General features: G+C 36.9%; 1 protein-coding gene across 6 annotated transcripts in view; it reads left to right on the forward strand.

Annotated features, from left to right (window-relative positions):
* GALNTL6 (polypeptide N-acetylgalactosaminyltransferase like 6) overlaps positions 1-24,804 on the forward strand; it is a 512,820-nt gene that overhangs the window by 198,870 nt on the left and 289,146 nt on the right. For all 6 annotated transcript variants that reach the window (XM_064510969.1, XM_064510967.1, XM_064510971.1 and 3 more), the window contains one exon: positions 7,008-7,146. In XM_064510969.1, coding sequence (XP_064367039.1) covers positions 7,008-7,146 — 139 coding nt within the window. The remainder of the gene's footprint in view (positions 1-7,007; positions 7,147-24,804) is intronic.

A 24,804-nucleotide genomic window follows, 5' to 3' on the forward strand; every position in this document is an offset into this window, starting at 1 on the left:
ATTATGGCAGGAGGCCATGTGTGTCCCTGTCTTGCTGGTTCATGGCCTCCACAGCCCCTTGGATAACCTCTTCCATCATTTCAAAACTCTTAGAGCTAGAAGAATTTTATTTTCTAACGTGTGTGTGTGTATATTTTATATGTATGTGTGTTTGTATTTATCTTTTTCCTCTTGAGTAGTCCTGCTTGAGATAAAGGTGATTACATGTGTAATTTTAAGTTTGTCACTGTATAGCAAGTCAGTAAAGTACCCTCCATCATGCATTTCTTGACCTAAAATCTACACACTTTTTTTTTTTTAGTGAAAATGAATATAAATATGCAAAAACACAAGAGGCATTTGTTCAAAGCAAGCAATATCTTCCCTAGCATAAAAGGACAAAGTGATTTGATAAGAATAACTTGCTTTCTCCCATGTCTAGTAGTCCTTGTTTTGACTCTTGAACTAACTTTATGTAGATGAAAAATATTAATTCCTGTGTCTTCTGAAGGTTTCAAAATACGTCAGGTTTCTCTTTTCGTCACTGCTATCTTGTGCGGAATAAGTGAGTACTGGCTATCTCACAAATAAAGTCTATGGAACATGTACGTACAAACGTCAGTCAAATTAAGAGAGAACTATTAACCTCATGACCTGAAGAGCTGTACAGAGAGATGAGAATGTATAAATCTTATTCATCTTAATTTCTTTCCTGATATCTATGTTTTAAAGCATTTTGCTTTGCTTTTTTGTGGGGGGAGGGAAAAGAGACATTCTGCTATTTGTTTAGCTTTTTCAGCCTTTCTCAAGAAGTAGGGGAAGCCATTTCTCTTAGTAGAAAACCTTTTAACTTGTGTATAAGATGCCTTTCCAAAGCCTCTTCTGGAAAATACTAAAATACAATTTGAATTTGAGATGCTGAGGGGAAAATTTGATTCTGTAAGTGTAACAACAGACTGGCACAATTAATTTCTAGAGTCTTTCTTTCCTAGCTGTAAACAGAAGCTTATACTTTTAGTGCAGAGGAAAAAAGCAAAGAAGGTGCTGTATGTTTTCATGGTATAATGCAGAGTATGCTTGAAATCATAGTGAGCTGCATGAATTAACTGTGGATGACTTGGAACTGAATCTGCTTGAGAAGCTTGGAACAAGGGCCCTTTACCAGTTATGAGTACTGAAGAAGTGGTAAACTAAAATAAATGATTTTGTCTGGATAGTTGTTAGTAATATATATCCAGGGAGTTTATTTCCTTTCATGCTTTCTGAGGCTGTAGTAGTCCTCCTAGTGATCTCTAGTTTGGAAAAGTGGTAGAATAAAACTTAAGAGGCTTAAGCTTTTGGTGATTTCTCCCCTCCCCAACCTCTCAGTTTTCACAGTTCTCCATTGATTCCTCTTTCATTTTATTTTTCCTGAGTTCTGTATCAGCGACATTCAGGTAATTCACTCTTTGGGTAATACGGTCTGTTCAGTTTCTTTTCCTGGAGATTATCCTTTAGCCAGTTAGAATACTCATTCTTTAGTTTAACTTCTGTAGAGACAAATCTTAGTCCCAGCTTCTGAATGGAATTGAGTATGTAATATCCAGTGGAAAGGTGTGGAAGCGCAGTTCTTTCTGAAGGAGTTAGTGTTAGCAGTTTTTTGAAATCTGAAGTCTCTCATTGCCTTAATTCTCTCATTTGAAAGAAGTCTGATTTGTAAGAAGGAATAACCTCTCACTTGACTGATATAGTTGGAAAAAGTCATACAACACACAAACTTTCCTTCAAGTCTGAAACATTGAGTCAGGCTCTAAAGTGAGTCAGGCTTTGGTGCAGAATTATCCGCTGAGAACACTTTGAATTAGTTTCCTGAAGAAATAGATTACCCGCATTGAGGTTTTTAATCATTCTCATTCAAGACCTGCTGTCTAGTATACATAGAAGTTACACTTAGAAAATAGTAGATTTTATACATCCCCTCCTATCCTGTAGGATGTCCAATGCCCCAACATGGTCAGGAGGCCACAAAGAATAATCGTTTACTCTCATTCAACTTTTTACTGATTGTTTTTCACAATATTCTACTATTGCAAACTCTTATCCCCAGGTGGGATTAGAACTGTGTTGGGTGGGGATACTCCAGGGAGAGTAACCCAGCTGAATTCACGTTTTTGAGTATTCGCAGCATTCTTTGACTCTGTGACAATATAAAAATTCATTCTGTAGTTAATCATATAGGGCTGCTCAACTTCAAATTACACAGGCATGGTGTAGGTTATGCCATCATATCATTTTAAAAGGCAACAACAATCATATTTGTAGCTGCAGACGTTCTGCGTAGGTTATCTTTTCACGATTTTTGGCTTGCGTCCTCCATTCTGTCTTAGACTTGTTTAACTTTCTTTGGCAGACAGCTGTCAGCAGTAGTATATCCTCTATTATTGTGTGTGGCACAACTTAAGTACAGAGGGAAATCCCTATGTTCAGCCATTCATTGATAAGATCTTACTCTCCTTATGATAGCCTAAATTATTTCCTTCATTCTTATATCCAGAATAGTAACTTTTATTTTTACTGGATAAATTTTACTCAGATTAATTATAACTAATTTTAGTTAACTCTACCATGTATTTTATATAATTTTTGTGTTTGCATATAACACTATAAACTTGCCAGATCCTTCATGTCTGAGACATTTATGAAATCTTTTGACTCTCAAGGCAAAAGTAAAAGCTGCCATGTCCCTTTCAGAGTTTTTGCAGTGATTCCATGTGCCCTATTTACTCTATCATCATCTTATTTTTTTTTAACTAAAGCCAGTTGAAGGCAGGGGTTAAAAAACCAAAAAACTCTTTTCCCCTTACACTTACCGTATTACAGTTTATTCATTAATATTCTCACCCTGGTACAGTGATCGGGCGTGATTAATGTGTCTCTGTAAGCCTCACATTGCATAGATTTCCCTGTCACTAACATAATAACTGGGTACAATGGGACTCAAATGCAGGCATTTAAAAAGTGGAAAGGAAAGGACAGAACAGAACGTGGTTTTCAAGGTGAGGCTAATGAGGAATGAGTATGATTTGGAGATGGAAGGCCATGTGAACTGAACAAGGCTAGTAGGTGTCTGCCCTAGCAGCCTGAGATTTAATTTGTGAACAGGATGAGAACTCCACTAAGTGGAGATACTGTAGGAGAAGCTGAGATGTTTCCTGTCAATAAAAGAAATTCTACGCCATGCATTTATCAAATCACTTGTCTATTCAAACTAATTTAATCACTCTATTAGCAGAAGATGTCCCCCAGCCCCTGAGGATGGTGAAGATGAATGATATAGAAAGGCCTTTGAATTAAGGAAGAAAATTATTTTGTTAGTCCTCAAATGGGACTCTGCTTTTCAAAAAAGTAGAATATGGTGGCAGTCTCAACTGATAGTGAACAATCTGTTATACTTATTAATCAAAATAATATGAGATCCATCTCCATAGCACAAAATGGCAAAATTGCATACAGCTGTGCTGTTGAAATGCATATTTAAACAGAATTCTGACTTTTTTTTTAATGCAGACTCCTTTTCTAAAGTCAAAATAAAAAAGATGCATTAGGGAAAATTCAGAAATGATGTGAAATATACTTTGAACACAAAGATTGCTTTGAATGCAATTTTTGCATTCTGACTTCCCTAGGCCAATCACACTGACTTCTATATCAGGGAACATAAAAGACTCTTGTGCAGAACTTTATCTGGTAAGAAGTTGGAAGATTGTGTCTAATTCAAGGGATTTTTTATTTTTCCTTTATTTAACCTATGATCTTTATTTCCCTTTTTACTCCCTGCTTTTGAGGGAGTGGGGGAAGTTGGTATGTGGCTTCATTCATTTTAGATTTGTGCTCCTCTGTCTACCTTGCTGAGAAATTCAGTCACTGTCCCCCACAGTTCTGGACCATGATACGAGAAAGTTCTGTCTGTTCCTGAGTTGCTCTAGGAAAAAAACAATGATGTCCAAATCATTGTTTTGGCTTGTGTACAGTAATAGTGCTCCATACTAATGAGGAAGTGTGGATTCTAACTCTGAGAGTGTTTATGCTAAAAGTACTTGTCTTCAGTTTCTTTTTAGTAGGGGAGAACATGAAGAAACTGATGCACTATGAAAAATATTCATCTCCTGAACAGAATAATAGACTCCTTCAGTAAAACAACAACAAAAAAGTTTTCCTGAAACAGAGTGAAAGGCAGGAATATACAGAGAATTATATCATAAAAAGCATGTATGAGCAATACCACACAGGTCATGGAATTTCCATTATGCTAGTAACTACCTGGATAAATCTTATTATAAGCAAACTAAAATGGTTACCTTTGGTATACTTGGATAGGATATGTGCTGAAACAGAGGGGCTGAAATTTCTATAATGTCTTGTGGGTTGAGTTTATTAGCTTATAGTTACTGTATTATGAAACAGATTTGATATAAACGCACTTTTGTATTTTGAGTGGTACTCTGAATCATCAGCTGCTCTTTTATTATTTTAGTTCCTCCCCATATTTAGCATGAAATTCATAAGGATTCACATAGAATCAGAGTCTGTTTTTGTATTACCTTCACTTTAGAATCTGGTAAATGCATTTCAGGCACGTTTTAAAATAAAAATGACAAGATACTTGTTAGTAATGAAATAGCATAAGTAAATAATACTTCATAATACAAACTAAATTTTTTCTTGTGTAAATAGTGTTAAATATTTTCATTAAGACATAAAGTTGTAATTATATGTATAAAGTTTTGTGTTAAAAAAATAAGTATTTTATCTGAAAAAAAAAACCTTCTAAAGCTGAGTGTCGACAGCATCTTCAATCGCCTATTCTATGTTTTTAACATGTTTATGTGTGCAGTGTGACCTACTTAGAGCATTAAGGGTGTTGTGGGCTTTTGTGGGTACTACTGGGTGTTTCTCCTAGCTTTCTTCCTTCTTCCTTCTTGTAGCTGCTCCTGATGAGCTGGGGATCAGGTGGTTGTTACTTATTAGATCTAGGTGGAAAACTGTCTTTCTCTAAAAGAGCTTAAGTAAAAGAAGGCATTTTCTTATGACTGGTCCTGGAGGGAGAGGAACAGAGAGTTTAAAAGCTGTTATTTAGATGCAGAGGAAGGTGTAACCTCTGGAGAACCTGAGTAGGCATATAGGGCTTAGTAACTCTTAGAAGTTTATCTCCTGCAAGAATGAGGAGGAGAAAAATAGTTGAGGAGAAGTGGAGATTTTTATATTTTGACATTCTTTGGAGTGTTGTTGTTTGTTCTCTGCTCCCTGACTGGAAGAGATAGAAGTACAGTTGCCGGAGGTAGGTATTGAACAAGTAAACTGACTGATGATGAGAAGTAGCTCAGGAATGAAAAACTGGAATGAAAAAACTGTGCTTTGCCAGGAAACAAAACAGATGATTTCTTTGGGGAACTGGAGTGACTGTTTTCTGAAACCAAATCAGCATTCAGAAGTGCCAAGTGCATCTGGCTAGGCCTCTGGAGTGTGAGGGTATTTAAGGAGCCCAAAGCAAAACATTTGGTTTCATCATGATTCGTTTTGGAAAGGTGGACACCCCAAACTTCAATGCTAAAGTTGCTTTTGGAAGCAATGGTGAATGTTGGAGAGTGCTCTGCCTGCTAAAATGCAGAGTAACTGAGTAATCAGGTCCCGTGTATCAGCCAAAAGAGGTATTGCTGTGACTAATTCTGTAGTTCATGATTTTGCTATTAAAGCTTGATTCTGATGCAAAAGGTCTTATTTAGCTTAATTTACAATTTGAAATGTTAATGTATAACAAGGCTTTGAGCTGGATGTGTCTCTGGAAAGAAGGAAAGCTAGGTGAGTTGGGTTGATCCAAAGGGACTTCTGAGGCTGGGTTTTTTTGCATCTGCTTCATATTTTTGTATTGGAAATGATAAGAACGTTGCTTTACTGATGAGATATTCACTGTAGACTTCTTAACCAGGTAGAACACAAACAGCAAACACAGTCCTTTTATTCTCTCCTTCTATGCCTAATTGTAATTTATATAAAGCAATATGACAATATAGTAGCATTGTACTGTGCATACAAAAAACTACTGGTAATTAATGGCTGAACTCTTTATCCTGAAATCGGAGATTGAGATGTGTGCCTAAGTACTAAGGGGACTAGGTTTCAAACCTTAGTATTCCTTGAAATTGTGTTTGAAGAGTTATTAAAGAGAATCTTAATGTCATTGTTCTCCCTATACTTAAGAGTCCAGCAAAGTAACTTTAGTATTGTTAGTAAATCTAGCTCTTTTGTGTCAAAGCTGTGTTTTCTTATAGAATTGTGGGTATGGAATTGAAAATTCCATAAAGCTAATAGAGGAATTTATATATTGACAGATCTTTGAGGCTTTTGAAATAAAAACATGTCTTGATTTCTTTTATCCTTCTGCTATTTAAATAAGTGTCCTCTGTTATTTCTGAAAGAAACAAATGAAAAGAAGAAAAGGTTAGCGGCACAACTGTGAAAAAGGAGTTTTTTGTAAAGAGTCTGAAATCGATCAAAAGTTGTTTTCCATTATCTGCAGGAGATAGGTAAAATTATCTGCCAAGTCTTACCTGAGGACATATGACCAAAGAAAATAACTTTTTTGTTTGTTTGTTCCTAAAGCAGAGATGGCATTAAGTTCTGTTCTGACCTTAGTCTGGGATAAGGAGTCTACCCCACACTCTGTGCCACTCCTGCATTCCGGAGAAAGAATGAACCCTCCAAAAAGAAGACTTTTGAGAGGAACTCTATGCCCCTTTTAGTGACATCTTTGCAGCCCCTTTTCCAAAGTCTGCGATAATGTATCCTAAGAATATCTGAGCAGGTCTCATTCTTTCCGTTAGAAAGAATGAAATTTAGCATTTGCGGCTAAAGACAATGCAAGAAACTTCCTAGAGATGTTCCAGATCCAGTATACCAATTCAAGCTCAGACCAACTTTGTTATTTTTGTCTACATTGTCTGTTCTGTACTATCAGTTTTGAGGCAAATAATTGTTTTGTTTCACTGTAGGGAAAGGTGAACACGGAAAGCCGTACCCGCTTACAGAGGAAGACCATGATGATTCTGCTTACAGGGAAAATGGCTTCAACATATTTGTTAGCAACAATATAGCACTGGAGCGATCCCTGCCAGACATCCGACATCCGAAGTACGTAAATTGTCTCGTGGACTGTCTCACTGCAGGTTTTTATCTTTGTGTGTCTCTAAATAACCTGTTTTCCTAGAAGGTCAAGCAAGAACCCTCATTCAACAGGAAGTGACCATATCATTAAATGGGAAATAACAGATTTGTCACCATTTTAGATCATTTGCCTTGTCTCTTAAACTGGACACTGACCTTATTAATAACACATGTTAAGACAATAGAAGGCCTTTTTAATTACAGAAGGATTTTTTCATTACATTTCTGGATAGAGATTTGTTAGGCATGTATAAATAACATATATAGTTTTCTTCAGGCTTTCATGTGAGAATAGCTCCTAAACCTTTTGGCTGGCAGGCAGGGTGAAAAGTTACATAATGCCACTGGCTAAACATTTGGACCAGTATTTCTGAAGTGTTTCTTCTGATTTTTGTTACAGAAAAAGTAAAGCTAAGCTCATAGCTGATGGTCATGAGATGCACATGCCAAATAGAAATTAAAAGTAGGTGAATGCTCTATAAATTGCTAAGAAAGTATTGTTCCTTAACAGTAGTAGTATTCTAAAGGAAATTGGGCAAAGAAAGGTTGTCTCAGGAAATAACCACTGAGTTAAATATGATTCATGCAGTTCTTAAGTGTAACTTGCTTCCATGTTGTGTAATTTTTTGGCTCGGTTATACAAAGAGTAAACCTTTCTATCTGAAACAAGAAAGGGCATTTATGCCTTCCAGCTTGCAAGGTTGTTGTTCATTTTCTGAGCTCTAAAGAGAGGGATGATTCTGTTTCTCTTCCCACATGATGTCTTTCACTCTTTTAATTGAATGTTACAGACCTCACTTCTTCATTATCCTGTATTTGCAGTAAAATGCAAGCCTTACAGTCTCTGTGTTTAACTTTCTTCTAAGATCATTTATTTGCATGAGACCACTGATAAGCCCTTTGCTAGGGAGACTTTTATTTACATTCGCTTCCTCACTTTCTCTGCTGCTTTCATGCAATAAGCTTATGAGGGAACCTTCAAGGAGAAAAGAGGATTCACTTCAGGATGATGAGAAAACTAATTGTCTCCATAACTAGCTTTGAACTTTCCTTGGAACACAGTTCCCTTTATTATATGCTTCTTCAGTTTAAGAAATCTACTCGTTTCTTCACTTGTATAGCTTTGTCACATGAATTAACCATTTGCTTGAAAGTCTTCAGAGAACTGAACAAAACTTGAGAGCTTGATAGAAATTACTGATTGGCATGGCAGGGAGGAGAAATATCATGGAAACTAACCTTTTTGTTCTGTTGTATGTGAGACTTATGAAATGATGGCCTTTTCAAGGAATGAATAGTATATAAAAGTTAGCCTAATCAGGTTTTAAAAAATAATCCACAGAGGAGGAATTAACCAGAAAAGCATTTAAAAGATTGTTATTTTGTTGGATTTGTTTCCTATTTGCTCTAAATGCTATGTTGCACTGTTTTGAGAAAACAGTTTATATATTTATTTATATGTTTATTTGCATATCTTAGTGCATATCTTATTCTGTAGGATTCTGTAGGATTAATTCAAAAGAACTGTATCTTTTTCCCCTAAACTGTATCTTTTTAGTTTGCCTTCTGATTGACCAAGTGTTACCTAGATTGCCTGAAACTATTTATAGTAATTTCCACTGGCCAAGAGTGCTTCCAGGAAGCTTGAGTTCAAACATATGTTAAGTTATGTTAAGTTATATTGTTGGCATAATAAATATGCTTATCAAGCATTCTTCTCTATTGGCAAGAGTGCCACAAACAATTGCTAAATACAAAAGGAAACTGACAGGTCTATCTTCCCTTGGTGTTTTTGCGAGTATGTCTTCTGGCAATTTGTTTTTCACTCACAACTGTCCATGATATTTCCCTGCATGTGCCCAGAAGCAATACGTCATCTGAAGTGACACACTGGGAACAAGTCAGTGCTATGCCAGCTCTTGCACCCACTGCCTCCTGTTAGTGACTTTCACCTAAGCTCTTGTTTGGAAAAATAGACTCCTCGGGCATCTGTATCACTCTCGCATTCTGATTCAACTAGATTCCTGCGACATTCAATGAAGTCTTGTATGATTGATGTTTAGCTGAAGTCCTGTGTGAATTGACTTGTGTCAGGCTCTTTAGCCTTACCTGTGTTAAGCAGAGTACTTTCTTACACGAGTAGTCCATTAGTTAACCGACTGCTCAGACTCTTAATGTAAAAGTAAAACATGTTCCCATGTGCTTAATTTGCATGCTAAGAAATACACTCATTAAGGTGACAAAATCAAGCTTTATACTTCTAATGGTTGTGCTTTAAAGCAATGTTTGATCTCTTGAACTTTAAAGATGCACAGGGATCTGAAAATAAACCTGAACTATTGTCAGAAACAAGCCCATCTCTCAACTGCTGTATCTTTAATGTGGTTTAGGGCAGTCTCACTCAGAAATTTTAACTGCATTTCATCTTTAGGAATGTATCCTCTGTTTGGCTACTTTGTATTTCACATGTGCTTCTCATGCATCATGCAGCTCTTTTCAGGGAAAGTTGTTGGAAAATTACTTCTGTGCTAGAAAAAGAGTATTCTCCTTACTAAATGATAAAATTAGAGCAAGTAATTCAAGTGAGATATTGCAGACAAGATCTGGTTTGGTCATTTTTAAAATATTAGCAGAGGACCTTTACTTTGTAAAGCTACAGATTATAGCTGCCTTTCAGCTCTTGAATGTCGTCTTTTGCATGTGTGGGGATATTATTAAGCACAGACTGCTTTTGTTCTGCCTGTTTAGTGTATGCCACTTGAATAGAAGCCTATGTAAGCTATGGTGCTGAAGACTAATTTCCTGAAAATGTTGTCTAACATTTGCTTTAGAGAATCAAATAGAATAGTTTTCTTGCTTTTTGTAGAGAAACTTCACAAAACAAATCTTCAAACACAATAAAAACTGGGTGGTGAACCCTGTATTTCAGGCCAAAAGATACTGAAGCTGAAAGAGGAGCTGTAATAGTTCCTACATTTCTCCATCATTTCGTCAGCAAAAATACTTTATTCCTGGGTCTCGGACCAAAGAGATTTATAGCACAACCTCTAAGTGACTGGCTTTCTGGGAAGTATGCCAAGATAGCAGATAGCCATAACTTATTCTTTTTTTAATCCAAATGAATGTTCTCCTTCTCAGTCTCCTTAGAATTTGGGCTCAGGATTTGCAAAATACGTTGGGGTGGTGGAAAGGAGGAGAGGAAAACCAAGCAAATGCTTTAATGGTTGAGTTCTGAGAAGCTCAGGTTTCCAACTTTTTTGTAATATTCCTGCCCTTCTCCTTTAAGTGTAATATGTTGAAAGCACTTTAGAAAAATATAATCAGACTAGTACTACTTTCCTTTTCAAGTCTCTAGAATGTTTGTGCTGTAAAAATCCCTAGAGGAATGAAGCAGTTAACTTCCATTTTAAGGCTGACTTAACAGTTTCCCCGTGTCCTTAATATGTTTGTGTTGGATCCATCTAGTATCTCCTGTGTTTTTTCTGTCTCTCACAGCTACTCTTGATGAAAATGTTTCCATTTCTGTGTGCTCTTTGGTGTATTGTTTTCTGTAACAGTCTCATGCAAAAGTCTTCTCGCAGTGGATACTCTCTACAAGTTACATTAGAAAATTCCCTGCGCGGCCTCCTCCTCCACCCTGGCTTTAAGTAGAGAAACTGTTTTTGCTGAACTTCTTTTGTTTATCTGTAGAAGTTGGATGTTTAAAAATCAGGTCAATGCAAAGCATATTTTGATAAGGACTGGTTTCAGCCTTTGGTGTTGTATTGAAATTCTAATGCAGCAGGTTTATTTGGCAGGTTGTGTCGATTTTTCTACCCTAGTTTATAGCAGTAGATTAGGGAGATTTTAGACACTTTTATTAAAGGAGCACTTTTGCAAAGGCATCTCTAATAAGAAATATTCCTCTTACCTCAGAATGCCTGGTGAGCTGCAGGAGATGATCAGTGTCTTCATCCTGCTAGAGCATAGACTTAGAGTAGTTCTAGGGCTGTTGTTCAGAGTGTAGGGAAATGCAATTTTCTTCATCCAAATGAAAATCTGGAACAGAAATATCTCAGTTCATTGGGATTTCAGGACTGAATTGGCAAAAGTAAGAGATTTGGTCACCTAAACTTGTAAGCAACATTGACTTGTAGGTAAATATTTAGAGTGGGCAATGGAATTACTATCTAAAAGCTAAAACTTCTATACCAATATTAAAAATACTATAGAACACACTAGAATGTGGGTATTTCCCCCCCCCCCCCCCCCACACACACACATCCCACACCCCTTTTCCGCCGAAGGCTGCTTTCTCCAGTTTGGAGTGCAACTAACCTCCTAGAGCTAGGAAATAACATCAGCATTGTTTCCTATAAGGAAGGAAGAAAAGTTACTTACCCTGTTATAAGTATTTAATGTAACAGTTGCCACTAATTTTTAGCTTCTCAGCATTCTTAAATATTCTGCCATTTATAATACCAGTTTTATTTGAATAAACAAAAACTGAATCTCATTCAAATTCTGAATAACGTTCAAAATGTGATTTTTCTTTTTTTTTTTTTTTTTTTTTTTTTTTTTTTTTTAGGCTCAGGAGAGCAATTGCAATCATCCAGTCTGAACTGTTAATCTAAATTTTGTGGCATATCCCATTTCAAATCCCTAATTCCTTGTAAACTAGAGCATCCAATTTTTTTAGCTATTCATCTTGAACTCAAAGGATTTGGGCTAATTTCTGATAGCATGCAAGCATTATCATTCAAAACCTTCCCTATTTTTGGTGTATTTGTATAGCTTGATTTCCAGGACAGACCTCCCTCTGTCTACAGTTTGCTTATTTTTGAGGTTATTTGTTAGCACAGATGCACAAATCTTTGGCTTACCCAAACAATTTTTTATTACCAGAAATCCTGTCCCCTTTTTAGATTCCCATAGATACAGCGTCTTGTACTGAAAATCTTAATGTTTGTACATTAAGGATGCCCAGCTTGATTTCTGTAACATCTGTTTTTAACGGGTATAGTCTGGTGTCAATATTTCCAAGTGTTGGCTGCTGGTCTTGCTATTGCTATATGAAGTGGTGGTGCTTCACTGTGATTCCCAGCAGTGTTCCTTTTCAGAAGTCCGAGCTACATTCATTGTTCATAGCTATTAAGTATTTCACAGGGCTATGAAGAAATGTGTTTTCATGTTCAAAGAAATACAGGTGTTTAGCTGAAGAGTCCAAAGTCTTCTGTGTACTAAACACAAATGAGATTTTTTTAAAAAATAGAAATAAAGGCAGATTTCATTCTACCTATTCTGCATAACTGAAACTTTCCCTACTTATTTGTAGAAGAAGTTAAGAGAATGCCTGAATAGTTCTCTTCCAAAATATTTGAATGTGATATGGGTTGCTGTCCCTTGTATCTTTAATTGGTATCCTAAATAGCTGCTATATTTGCTATGTATACTATCTATTTTCTGCTTTCTTGAGAAACTTAAATGACTGTGATCAGAGTTTAAATAAGCTAGTATGTGATGGCTCTGTCCAAAGCACGAATACAGTAAACTTTTCATATTTCTTTCATTCTCGAAACTGTTGCCACTTATAAAGAATGTGTGTGACGCTGACGTTTGTATAGGTTTGCATCACTCTTGGAAGCTTTCTGCTTTTGCTAGGACATCCTCTGTCAAAAGAAGGCATGGCTGTGTTGAAGGGAGGGGGAGACTGCAAACACTGTTCTTTCCCAAATAGTGTTGCCCCGTATGGTGCACACTGGCTCTCTGTCATAGTCTCCTCCCTAGTAGGTGGAGACGTCTAACTATGGATGTGCACGTAGTTGGCTAGCCTAAAGCGAGCACTGCAAGTCCAGGAATTATGACCTTTGACACTCTAAAACTTCAAGAACTTCTTTTGGATCTGATAGAGACCGCTAGTGCTTTAATCATACAGTGTGGCAGGTTGTCCTGTCATGATATAATGCTAAGTCAGTTGCTAGTTTCTGACTCCAGTGAATATACCACGGTGTTTCTTGCAAATTTTTGGTTGGTTGGTTTTGGAACAGTTGCAGAGTTACTGTTATTCCTTCATTGTGATTTAGTAAACTTTGCAGAAAACTAGGTTTACTTAGAGAGTCATGTGGGGGAGAGAGAGATGCTTAAACAGTCTGAGATAAATATTGTAATTATACGGTAGTTTCTAATCAGAATTCTGTACAAATTCCCAGTTACTGTATTGAAGAGCTTTTCTTTCCATAAACTGTGACAAATGCACTGTAAGATATGCATATTGTCTTCTTCAATAATAGTGAAAGTATTAATAAAAGTATTATTGATAAAAGTATTAATAATAATGGTACTCTTGGAGCAATTAGTTCTTTGTTTTGATCTTCTCTTGAATTTTCATTGGATGATAAAAGAAACTAAAAGCATAGAAGGTTTCATACTTAGTTCTCATTCACTTTGGCAAGTCAGAAAAGTCTTTATAGATATGCATTGTGTGTACAAATGCATATATTCAGGTTTGTCATTGGGTAAGAACGTTGCATCTCTCCTTTCCCCCAAATAGGAGGGAAGTGAGATCTATTACTTCTGTGTAACTGTGAATCAATACAAATACAATAATTATTCACAATATTATTGTTCATTATTTTGTCCTTTCTAAGTCAAAGTTTAATCAAAATTGGAAAACTGATGCTAATCAGTAAAAGCTGCTTCAGTAACCTGGAAGGTAAAAAGGAACAGGGGCTAAAGAACCTGGTCAGATGTGCCCTAGACTGAGAAAATAATTCTTTTTGGTTTTGCTTTTTGTTTTCTAGTCTCCATCAAGAAAGTGTACTGACCGTATATGCAGTTTTCTGTGTAACTGTTTCCCCCTAATACTCCCAGTTTTTATGTGAAATAATTGAATCCACTAACTTCAGGGATCAGCTTTCCAGTGTGATTTTTTGGAAGCCGTTGAGCTGGTACCAGAGTGAGGAAGGACAGCTCTTCATGAGCTCTGAAAGCTGATGCTGTGCTTTTTACGACAGATGGGTGTTTATCTGAGGGAGAACTGAAGCATAATACTTTATAGGATCAATCCAGTACTAGAGGACAAATGCCATCCTGTGTGTATATTGCATGTGAGAAGGACAAGGGGCCTTGCTGAAGTGAATGCTGATGTCTGGTAGGTTTGGTGAACAAAAGTGAATAATGTGGCTAAACAAGACAGTAAGATGTAAACAAGAGGCCCCTAATTAAGTGACAGAAAATAGGGCAGGTTATGCTGTGAGCTATTGAGTCAAAGTTGACGTTCTTGTGTGTCTTTGGAAGTGTGGTTTCAAGTATTGTGGTTCATGAAAGACAAGATTTTTCTTTTTAATGGTTAATTTCTAGCTAAGCAGAAGGGAGGGGGGATTTTTTTTTCCCTCCTCAACATTCTACGACAGGGTACAAAGGAAAAGAATAGGTTACTTTAGATATTTTTATGGGTATTTGTTACAGATAAATTAGGCTAAGAGCTGGCTGAGTGATTAGTGAATAATCTACTTGATGAACTCGAGCTTTCGTTTCTTAACTGTTCTGCCTACCAGTATGTCATGCATTTTCTACAAACAAAGTAATCTGAATACTCAGTAGCCGATCTTGCTGCCAAATATTTGCTGTTCCTGATTTCTTTAGTTTGATGTGTACCATGCACAGTAAAGTCAATTTATTGAAGCTGATAGCATCCAGTCAGAGGACAATTTTACTAAACCAGCAAAATGTCAATTGTTCAGAACTATCAGCTATTTGTGTTTAAAAAAAAAAAAAAAGAAAAAAAAAAAAGAAAACAAACCCACTTTGAAAAATTGTTACCAGCAGCACTATGTAAGCATTTATTTTCACTGTTTAAGTTTACACTATTGTTATGTGTTTCACTATTTATTGCCCCCCAATACTTCCAGGTTTTATGTGGGAAAAAAAAATCTAATTATAAATATGATCCCTTTGCTGTTACATTTTTTCAAAAAAAAAAAAAAAAAAAAAAGCAGGCTCATTTTTATTTAAAAAAAAAAAAAAGGTTAGGGAGCAACTTGACCATGTGTTCAACCAGCTCTACTTGATACTAGCACTATTGCATAAGTTTAATCTTAGGGCATAGAAATAAAAAATGATTTCTACTTTTTGTAAAACACGCAGTGATAAATGTCATGATATAATGTTGCTTTAATGATCTGATGACTAGAAATCATCTCGGCAGTGTTGAAGTTCCTGTCACATATGGAAGGATTTCCTACTTGTTTAGAGAGAAGGAACTCATTAACTTTTCTGCCCTACGTGAGGTTGTGCTTTAAGGAGCATTTGTGTGTGGCTCTGAAAAAAGTAAGTTTAATCATAACACTTGTGTGAGTGACTTCGGTAACTACGTAGTAAGGCCAGGCTGTTAGCAGGCTTCTGTGCTCCAGAATTATCCTTTTGCGATTTCTTTCCTTCCAGATGAGGAAAGCTTTGTTTTCCGTTCTCTCTCTCTCTCCCTCTCTCTCCCTCTCTGTGCCTAATGATGGAAAGCTCCTTGAAAAGCCCTGAATGTTAGCTCAAAGGCATCCAAATAGTCTCTGCCCTTGTCAGAAGACAGTTAACTCAGGTACCATCTCGTTGTTCAGAGGGCTGACGCCACTGAAATCAAGGGGTACTAAAGTAGTACTCTGCTTACTTGGCATAGCACAGTTATAAGCTAGCTGATGTAACTTATTTTTAACTTGCTTGCTCCTGTGCTTAATCTGAGTGTTATCTCACAAACCACAAAGCCAGCTAGCCCACTTCCAGTACTTCACAAAAGTGTGCATTCAGGTTTCTCTACAGAGAGCTGCACTGCTTCGTACCCATGTTTACTAGTATTACCTTAACTTCATCTGTGTGCAGAGCAAGTGATTAAACTCGATTTGTCCTTTTAGCAAAGTAGTGAGAAAGCTGGAGGTTGTTACTCTGCTCCTCAAAGAGTTTTATGCAGTCACTGAATAATGTAGTGAAGGTGGAGTGTCATGCATTCCAAAATATTACAGGCAATGTCCTCATTTCCAAGCCTCACCAGATTGTTCTCTGAAATTGCTTCAGGGCATCTCATTCAAAGTGCAGCTCCTCAAAAACAGGATCAGGAATATTCTGTACTCAAAAGAAAACTTGTGGCCTTCTGTCTCTGTCATGCCCGCTGTCAGTTCTTTCTCTGCAAGGTCTGTATTAATAGTAACAAATAACATGGGATGATTTTTAGGTGCTTTTTTTTTTTTTTTTTTTTTTTTTTTTTTAAATCTTATGTCAACAACAGCTAAAATGTGGCTGAAAATTGATTTCCTCTTTGGTTGAAGAAACAGGTTGCAGTGTTCTACTAGGCCAGTGAGAAGAGTCCATGCCTGTTTGTTACTGTGATAGTCTTGGTTTTGTTTACTGAAAAGAATTTGGTAAAACAAATAAGACTCTTTATACAAATGGACAAAAATAGTTTTTGTGGCTTTAAATGCATTGTGTATTACCTAGATTGCAGTAATGCCTTCCATACTGCTGAGAAAATAGCAAGCTGTAACAAATGTAACTGCGAAATCTAAATGTAATGAGAAAAGGCATATTTAAGGATATTTATCCTGCAGCCAATTCTGTGCATATGGGGCTGGCCAAGCAATTAGCATCTGGCAATGGTTAAAGCCAGAACTTTCAACCCTCAAATACAATATTGCGATCAGAAAGCACTGATGTGACTTCACTGAGATGGATGAGAAATACAGAACGTCCTGGGGATCCGAACCCTTGTGCTTCATAGGTGAATGTCGTGATGCTGCATGCTGTTAATGTGATGCGAGTAAAAGATAATTGAATAGCTTTATGAAAAGCATTGCTATTTTTAATACCTACTCTTGCTTCCTTTTCATGCATTTTTTCATACCATAGTATTAGTACAATCAGACATGTATCTCAGGTGAATTTGCATGAAACTGCACATTTCTAAGTATTTGAAATTTCAGGACTAATACTACTGATGCATAGTGAATGCCAGCAGTATGCTCTTGCTGGTAACAGAAATAGCTTTTATGTGTCATGTAACAAGGACTGCAAGCGCACAGCAAGGCTAGAATGAAAAAGCAACACCTTTCTGTTCTGCCTGGTTAGATTATGAATAACTTCATCAAGCACTAATTTTCCAAAGGCTGCACTGGCCACAGGGCATGATAGTGGGCATGAGAATGTACTGGTAACTCTGGCAGTTGTGGTCCAAAGGGTCTGACTGTTCAACACTATTCGCACCTTCTGCTCCCTCATCTTCTGGCTGTGTTTTGGTGTTATCCTGTCAGAACAGAAGAAATGTGCTATTGGGTCTGACCATTTGGCCATTATTTTATCCTGGGAGATGCTGAGAGAGACGTGTGAGCCTGGTACTTTCTCCCGTTTGTTCCTCTTGTACTCTTTCAGCATCCACAGTAATTGGATTTTGGATATGTCCCTGCTTATATTTGTTAGTATCCATATACAGACCTGTTGTGCATGTTCTTGTTTAATTTCTTACTGCAATTCTCCACTCTGTCTGTCCTTGCAGCCTCCTGCATGCAAAGATAACTGCCTGCTCTGTAACAACAGAATTTTTAAAAATTTCATCAAACGCCCCATAGTTCTTATATTGATGGGCTTGGTGAACAGCGGTTTTTCATTCAACCTATCCACCAGCTTTTGGAGGCTTTTTTTGTAAGCTTCAGTCATATTCCCCAGGGCAGGAAAAGCTTACAAGTACCCAGAATATGTAATGCGAGTGTGGCAACTGCAAAAGCTACTACTTAACAGTAGTGGACCACAGATACTGCAGAGAAACTGCATTTGATGCAAACATTCAAAATTAGGGGGAGCAAGAATAGGGCCAGTCAGGTTGTGGTTGTTTTCCAAGAGTGCTTTTGACATTCTATGAATCTAAAGAAACTTTATATATGAATCTAAGTTGGAGCAATAGATAATGTCAGAAGGGAAGGGCGGCGGGGGAGGAGTTGATGTTCAATGGTAGGGCTACATAAAAGACAACCTATACAGATGGTGGGATTTCAGCTTCCTGAACTCTGGGCATTTATGTCATGCCAGCTAATGGGTTTAAGCTTTCATTCTGGTGGAATGGAAAATGGAAAGGAAGCACTTCTAGGGAATGATACATATCGTTCAAAAGTGGATGCTTGAAATATATCAGGCAAATTGTCCTTAGAAGTCTGTCCATCTCTCTATTAATTGATCTAAATTCTCCTTTTAGTTGTTTCATGAGGTGAATACTGAGCAGCATGTCAAAGAATGATTTTAATCTGGAAATTTGATTCCAGGAAGTTTGTCCCAGCCAGAAATCTTGCCAGTGACATTGTCCTCATTAGAACAAACTCTCAAACAGAAGTAGCAGGGAATGGTGAGCATATGTAGGTGTAGAGTAGGATGATGCACAGGCTTGCCAGTAGCAGAGCTGGCATGCTCTTCCCCTGTGATGTGTGCCAGGAATCAGTAATGATAGGTATTCATATTAATAAAGACTGCAAGGGCCAACTGCAAAGCCTGAGCTTAAATTATAATTGGCTGAATGTTCAGCGTAGCTAATGTTAGCATAACCATATCAAAATGTCTAGTACATTGAATATTGTGTAAACTTGTGGCATATATACTTTTAACACTAAATCTTTAATTTTATAATGGCTTGTTCATCAAGCAAGAAGAGATGAGAGCTTCAAATGTTCAGTAAACAACAAAATTGCTAATAAAAATGAATGCTATTTTCACCAGGTATCTGCCGGGATATTTTCTGCTTCAATGTTTGGAGAGGCAATGAAGAAATAAGAAAAGCCTTAGACAAAAAGGCTTACTGTTTACTTCATGTTTCAATTGAAGTAATTGAAGGTTTGCTCTTACAGTTGTTCAATGAATTCTCAAGAATAAAGAAATACAGTAATTAAAGTATGTTAAATTTCCTGTGCTTTGAGAGGGGAATGATCAATAAAAGAAGGGATAAAGGACAATGTATGTGTGGAGATAGTGCTGAGAAGGACCAGAAAGAATTTGAAATAAAGTGATTCTGAAGGCTCTTCCTGTGCCCTGGCTATCTTACATGGTTGAAGTGTTCCCAAGTTAGGATGGTTTGTATTATTGGATGATTTGTATTATCAGTTGATTAAAACATGGATAATGGAGTGACCACTATATTCCTTTGGTAGTCAGGGACAAAAACCCTTTACTTAGGCATGGTTAGTTTTAGCATAAATGTCACATCAGACTTGTAAGTTGACTGGAGTGATATTCTCACCCTCACAACTTCATTGCGCTTATCAGCCTGCTGGAATCCCAAAGAGGGATTTCTATTGAACATTCATTCAGGTTTGCCAGTTAGAATAACTAATTACTCATTTAGAGGTCTCACTGTCCTTTGCTTATAAAATCTAGAGTCTGAAAGCTATCCAGTTGCATGTAAAAATATTTATACAACAACTTCATATTTGAGAGCTTTTTCCATTTATGCTTCAATGTCCTCCTCATTGGATTAACAAAGGATAAATCTGCAGGCCGAGGGCTGGTGGGTCTTTATCCCTGCTCTTACAGCTTGTATGCCTCGGGACTTTTTCCACTTGAAGAGGCAGCAGTGCAATAGGAGCAGGCCTGTAGAGTAAGGTGGCTTATGCCGAGAACCCAGTGTCCATACTGGAGGCACTTCAGGATTTAATTGCAGACTTCTTCTAGTCCAATACTGTGGACTGAATGCCCATTAGATTTGTATGAGCACATCTGGTTTAGTTTCATTCAGAAAGAACCCAGTTCTTTTGCTCTGAAACTGTGTGGTGAATAGGAACCACTGAGAAACTTGCTTCAGAAGTGAGCTCTTGATCCCACTTAAAATGCTAAGGCATGCATGCTCTGCAGTGAAAAGCAGCAGGCTCCGAGCTGTTGAGAGGAATTGATGTTCGTTGTCTTCCAACTAAGCGTGTAACCCTGTAACACTATGGAGTTCTGTGCTTCCTGCCTAATCAGATGCTGCTCATGTAATTCTCTGCTCTAATATAGTTGCAGGTGAGGAAGGAATCATTGGATAAAATGCATTCCAGGATTTATTTTGTACCTTGAATTCTATATATACTAGATAAATTGTATTCTATTGCCTGCCATATTTAGTTGATTTAACAGAATTTTTAGATGATTGTCAGTATCCTATTCTATTCCCACTTACGTTGAACTTGGATGCAATCTGTTTAGCAGCAGTCTGCTTTGCAGGGAGAGATGTTGCTGCAAGGTGTGGCTGACTTTGATGTTGAAGGTTTGTATAAGTGTAATGGATAGCTTTGGAGTGTGATGGGCAAGCGGTAAAGAGATGATTAGGATTTCTGAAACAGAAATTCAACTTCAGTTGAACATCAGGCTTTATTTGCATCCTAAAGTAATGTGTTTGGAAAGCACTTTAAAACAACAACAAAAAAGGTTCATTCTCCTTCAGTCAGTCTAGATTCAAAACACAGAGGCTTTGTGTTGGTTATACTAAGGTCTGAATTTTGAATCAGATAAGTTTGGTTAATGTTAATGAATTAATTTTGAGTATCTTTTATTTTTCTGTAATCCTCTCAGAAAAAGCTTGTGTTTAAATATATATATATATATGTGTATGTATGTAGATTCAGACTACTTGCTAGAATTTGGTAATACATAGGTAATAAAGTGCAAGGTTTAGGCTGAAATACAAGTCTAGTAATAGATGCCTGCTGATGCAAGCTTGCTGGGACTAAGGGATTTTGAGATGGTATAAAATTACCATATACACTCATTTTTCAAAGCCTATATTTAATATATAAGGGTAAATTAATAACTTTTCTAAAGCATTCTAAAAGGTGACTTTTATTTTTATTTTATTTTTGTAAGAGCTTTCCATGATAGATGGTGGTTTTATACCTGGCTATCATCTTAAAGAGAACTTTGCACATAGTCGTGCTTTGTGTGGTAAAGCTTGTCTGCCTCTTGATGTTCTTCACTTCATTAGATGAACCATTTTGATTAGAATCACTATATTTGACTTCTCTGAAGCCATGCAGTGCATTTGGAGTGACTATCCACCATAGGCCAAAGTGATGTGTTAGGCATAAAGTAACAAGTGCCTAATTCAGCTCTATCAGATCTGCTGCAGTTGGTATTGGGAGAAAAACCTAGATAAAGAGCACAGGATGTTCCCTATTTGGTTTCCAAGGCATGTTGTTGAACGTTAGTGCTTTAATAGCAATAATGTAAACTATTTCTACTGTACAACTTTATCTTTTTTTCTGAAAAATGATAATAAAGCCTTGGAGTAGGTTTAAATGTTCTGGTAGGGCCAGTATTCTGACACTTATTGAGGTCCGTACCCAGTAGTGCATGCTTACTCCCCAGCTGTGAGCCACTGCGAAAATAAAGATTATTTTCCTCTCCATCAGACCACATGCAAGCTAATTTTACAAAGATTGTCAAACGGCAATAGAAATTACTAGTTATCACTGCTTTATCAGCTCCAGCTGACAAGGCTAGATTGGGACAGAAACTGTGTGACTGAAGCTTGTTGCTGTAAATTGAATACTTTGACATGCTAAGACAATTACTATGTAAATCTTCCCTAGAAAATATTTTGTACTGATAGCTTTGTAGCAGGTTTCTCAGTATCTAGGTGCCAGAAGTTACTGTATTCTCCACGATAAAGGGGAAAAAAAGGTCATATCTGAAAAGTAGCTCAAATAAGAAAGTGTGTCCTGACAAAACCAGTGAAAAAAGTTGAAAATCTCTGTTTTTATTGTGCATTGACTTTCTTTGGCACTTTCTGTAAGAAGAGAAAAGGAGGTGTACTTTTACGATGCAGTAACTGCTGTTGTAGGCTGCTATCTTGCCTCCTAAATGCAGCAAAGGGATGTCTGCAAGACATTTAACTTCGCCTGTGCTATTACGTATCAGAAAGGGCAGTTTACAAGGTTGCTCATGTGTCTAGAAGGCACAGAACCTGGTAGCTGGCCAAGACATTGCCACTGGTATCCCTTAATGTGCATAAAATGTTGTTGTTGTTATAACCACAGGGTCAAACAAATTGCCGCTTTTATGAATTGGCTTTTGCTGCAAAGTGGCTGAAATGGTGCCAGCACTGCTCTCCTTCCTCAGCTTCTTAGAAACTCGTTTTCTTTCAGTTGCTCTTCTCTGGAGCTTGCGGATTTCTGCTGCTGGATGTTTCTGTTTACAGATAAGCCGTAAAGGTCAGGGTTTTGCAGTTTTGTGGGGCTTCTTGTTTTTGTTTGTTTGTTTGTTTTCTCCCCTTACCTTACTGAGAAGTTTTAGGAACTATTTTTCTAATTATATTCTATATCAGGGAGTTGAACAGAAACAGCACTATACCTTGAAGTAAAAAGACACTGTTTGTTTGTTTCTGCCCCCTGGAAATAGGGCATAAATGGGCCCCCTTTTTTGAGGCAAAATGAAACCATAATAGCCCTGGAGTTCTCAGTACTGAGTAACAACTAGAATTTTAAGTCCTTTTCAGTATCTCTCTTTTTATAGAGTGGTCCTTGTTTAAGCTGCGTTATATTGGTGCCTGCTGCAAATAGATTTCAGAATTTTTTTGTAACAGATGTACATTTTTTTTTCTTCCTCTGACAGGTTATTATTTCAGGAATAGTGCAACCTCATGCTATTCTTTTAACCATCTAAAAGTCAAAATTGACTCTGAAAAATTTTTTGTTCTTGCCCCCCCCCTTTCCCCTGAAACTCTCAATTTGGCGGGTTGTTTCTATCTAAGTGAAGAACTCTGTATCTCAAAGGAATAGTTAAATTGCTGTTAAATGTTTTAGAGTGAGTATGAGTCTGTGTCCCTTGTATGAATTAGCCTTGAACTCCTGGAGCCAAGTGCTCAGCTACAATAACAAAGGGTAGGAACAGCTTTCCAAGTGCGTAGCTAGTAAGAAGTTCCACATTGTCAGTTGTGTATATTTAACATTTTTCACTATATAAATTATTTACAAATTAATTCCATCTTGCCTTTTGTGTAAAGAACTTTGATTTCATAGTAGCTGTTTTCTTGTGACTCTGTGATGGCTGTGTATAGTTAGAGTATTGTGCAGCTTTCCAAATTCAGTTTCTCAAAGCACTAATAAACTACAGTACTCATGGGGATACTGAAATGCAGCCATATTTGAAATGACACAAGATTAGTGCACAGTAATGTACCTAATAATGGAAGAAAGAGAGGAAGAAGATATTTTGGCCAGGGAGAGCAGCAAGGTACTTACTGCTTTGAAAACTAATTTAGAAACAACTCATGCCCCTGCATAGATGCCCTCAATTTTTAAAATCTTCTCTGACAGTCTCTAGTGGAACCATTTAGGGATTCAGTACTATTTTCTGATAAGAAATATCAGATACCAAATTCTCAAATAGCTTATCATGGAAAGAAAGACAAAATTAATTGAGGATGGCAATATTTGAAAGCTTAATTCAAGGAACTGTGGCTTTTGATTTCAGATAGTAATCTTGAAAATGCCATTGCAACTAATTCATCAGCAAATCCATCATTTTGTGTCAATGGAACTATACTGTTTATGCTGTATTATTTTTGTTCCATACTTGAACGTGTTTGTGTATATACAATATTTTTTTCTGAAAAAGTTAAATTGCTAATGGTATTTCATAATTTTGAGGATCTGCGCAAGGGAAATGCATAATGCCCCCTGCACAGTTCTGTTTGTCTAAACTCCCTTTTTTCTAAACACTAACTTAATACCTTCAGTAAGAAAATACAAGTAGGAATGATTTAACAAGCAGGATGACTGTTGCTTATCATGATTTTCTTTTTAGGCATTTCTGCCAAGGCATTTTAGATACCAGTTTCAGACTTAACACAGAACTTATTACTCTCAGAATAAGTTCATTAAATAAGTAAAAAGTTAGCAGGAATGTATTAGCATTTATGCTAAGAAATAGTCATTCTCTTGACCTTAGTCACTGACCCTATTATTCAACAGATAAATGGTGGTGTGCTGCACTTAGATATCTAATATGTTTAAATACAAGACACTTTTAGAATATAACAGATAAAGAGATTAATGTTAAATAGAAGATGCTCCTGTTGAGTAGGAGCAGTAGTCCAGATTTAGGTGTCAGGTTCTTCTCACCCTCAGAATTGTATTCATGCCATGAGTCCTAGGTATGTGCATTTCCGCCCCTCGCCCCCACTGCCTCTAAACCTCTTAATTCAGGGTTTGATTACTATACTTTTTAGAGAAACTTCCTTGCTTTCCAAGGTCTTAAAATCTCTTTTCATGGCCACTGTTTTTTAAGTGCAAACAGAAGACTACTTGTTACTTCACTGAACTCTATCTGAAAAAATTCTGCAATTTAAAATATCTAGGGTAGGTGCATAGCTTAAAAAAAATTAAAAATTGAACTATGTATATTTTCTCTTCCCTCTTGTCCCCAGACCCCCCAAAACAACAACAAAACCCAACCTAGAGAACACAATGGATTTTCATTTCTCAGTTTTAAAGAAAGCCTCTAGTTCTAGAAGTGGTTGCTTACCAACCATTGATGAGGAGGTTGTGTTAGTCAGGTAACTGAGTAAGGGAAATCCAGGAAGAGGTAGTAAGACTTTAACTCCAGCAGCTTAATTTACAGGCATCTGTATTTCATGTACATCCTGATGGTTTCCTG

The sequence above is a fragment of the Dromaius novaehollandiae genome, chromosome 4 (assembly GCF_036370855.1).
Source record: "Dromaius novaehollandiae isolate bDroNov1 chromosome 4, bDroNov1.hap1, whole genome shotgun sequence".
In the NCBI taxonomy this organism is placed as follows: domain Eukaryota; kingdom Metazoa; phylum Chordata; class Aves; order Casuariiformes; family Dromaiidae; genus Dromaius; species Dromaius novaehollandiae.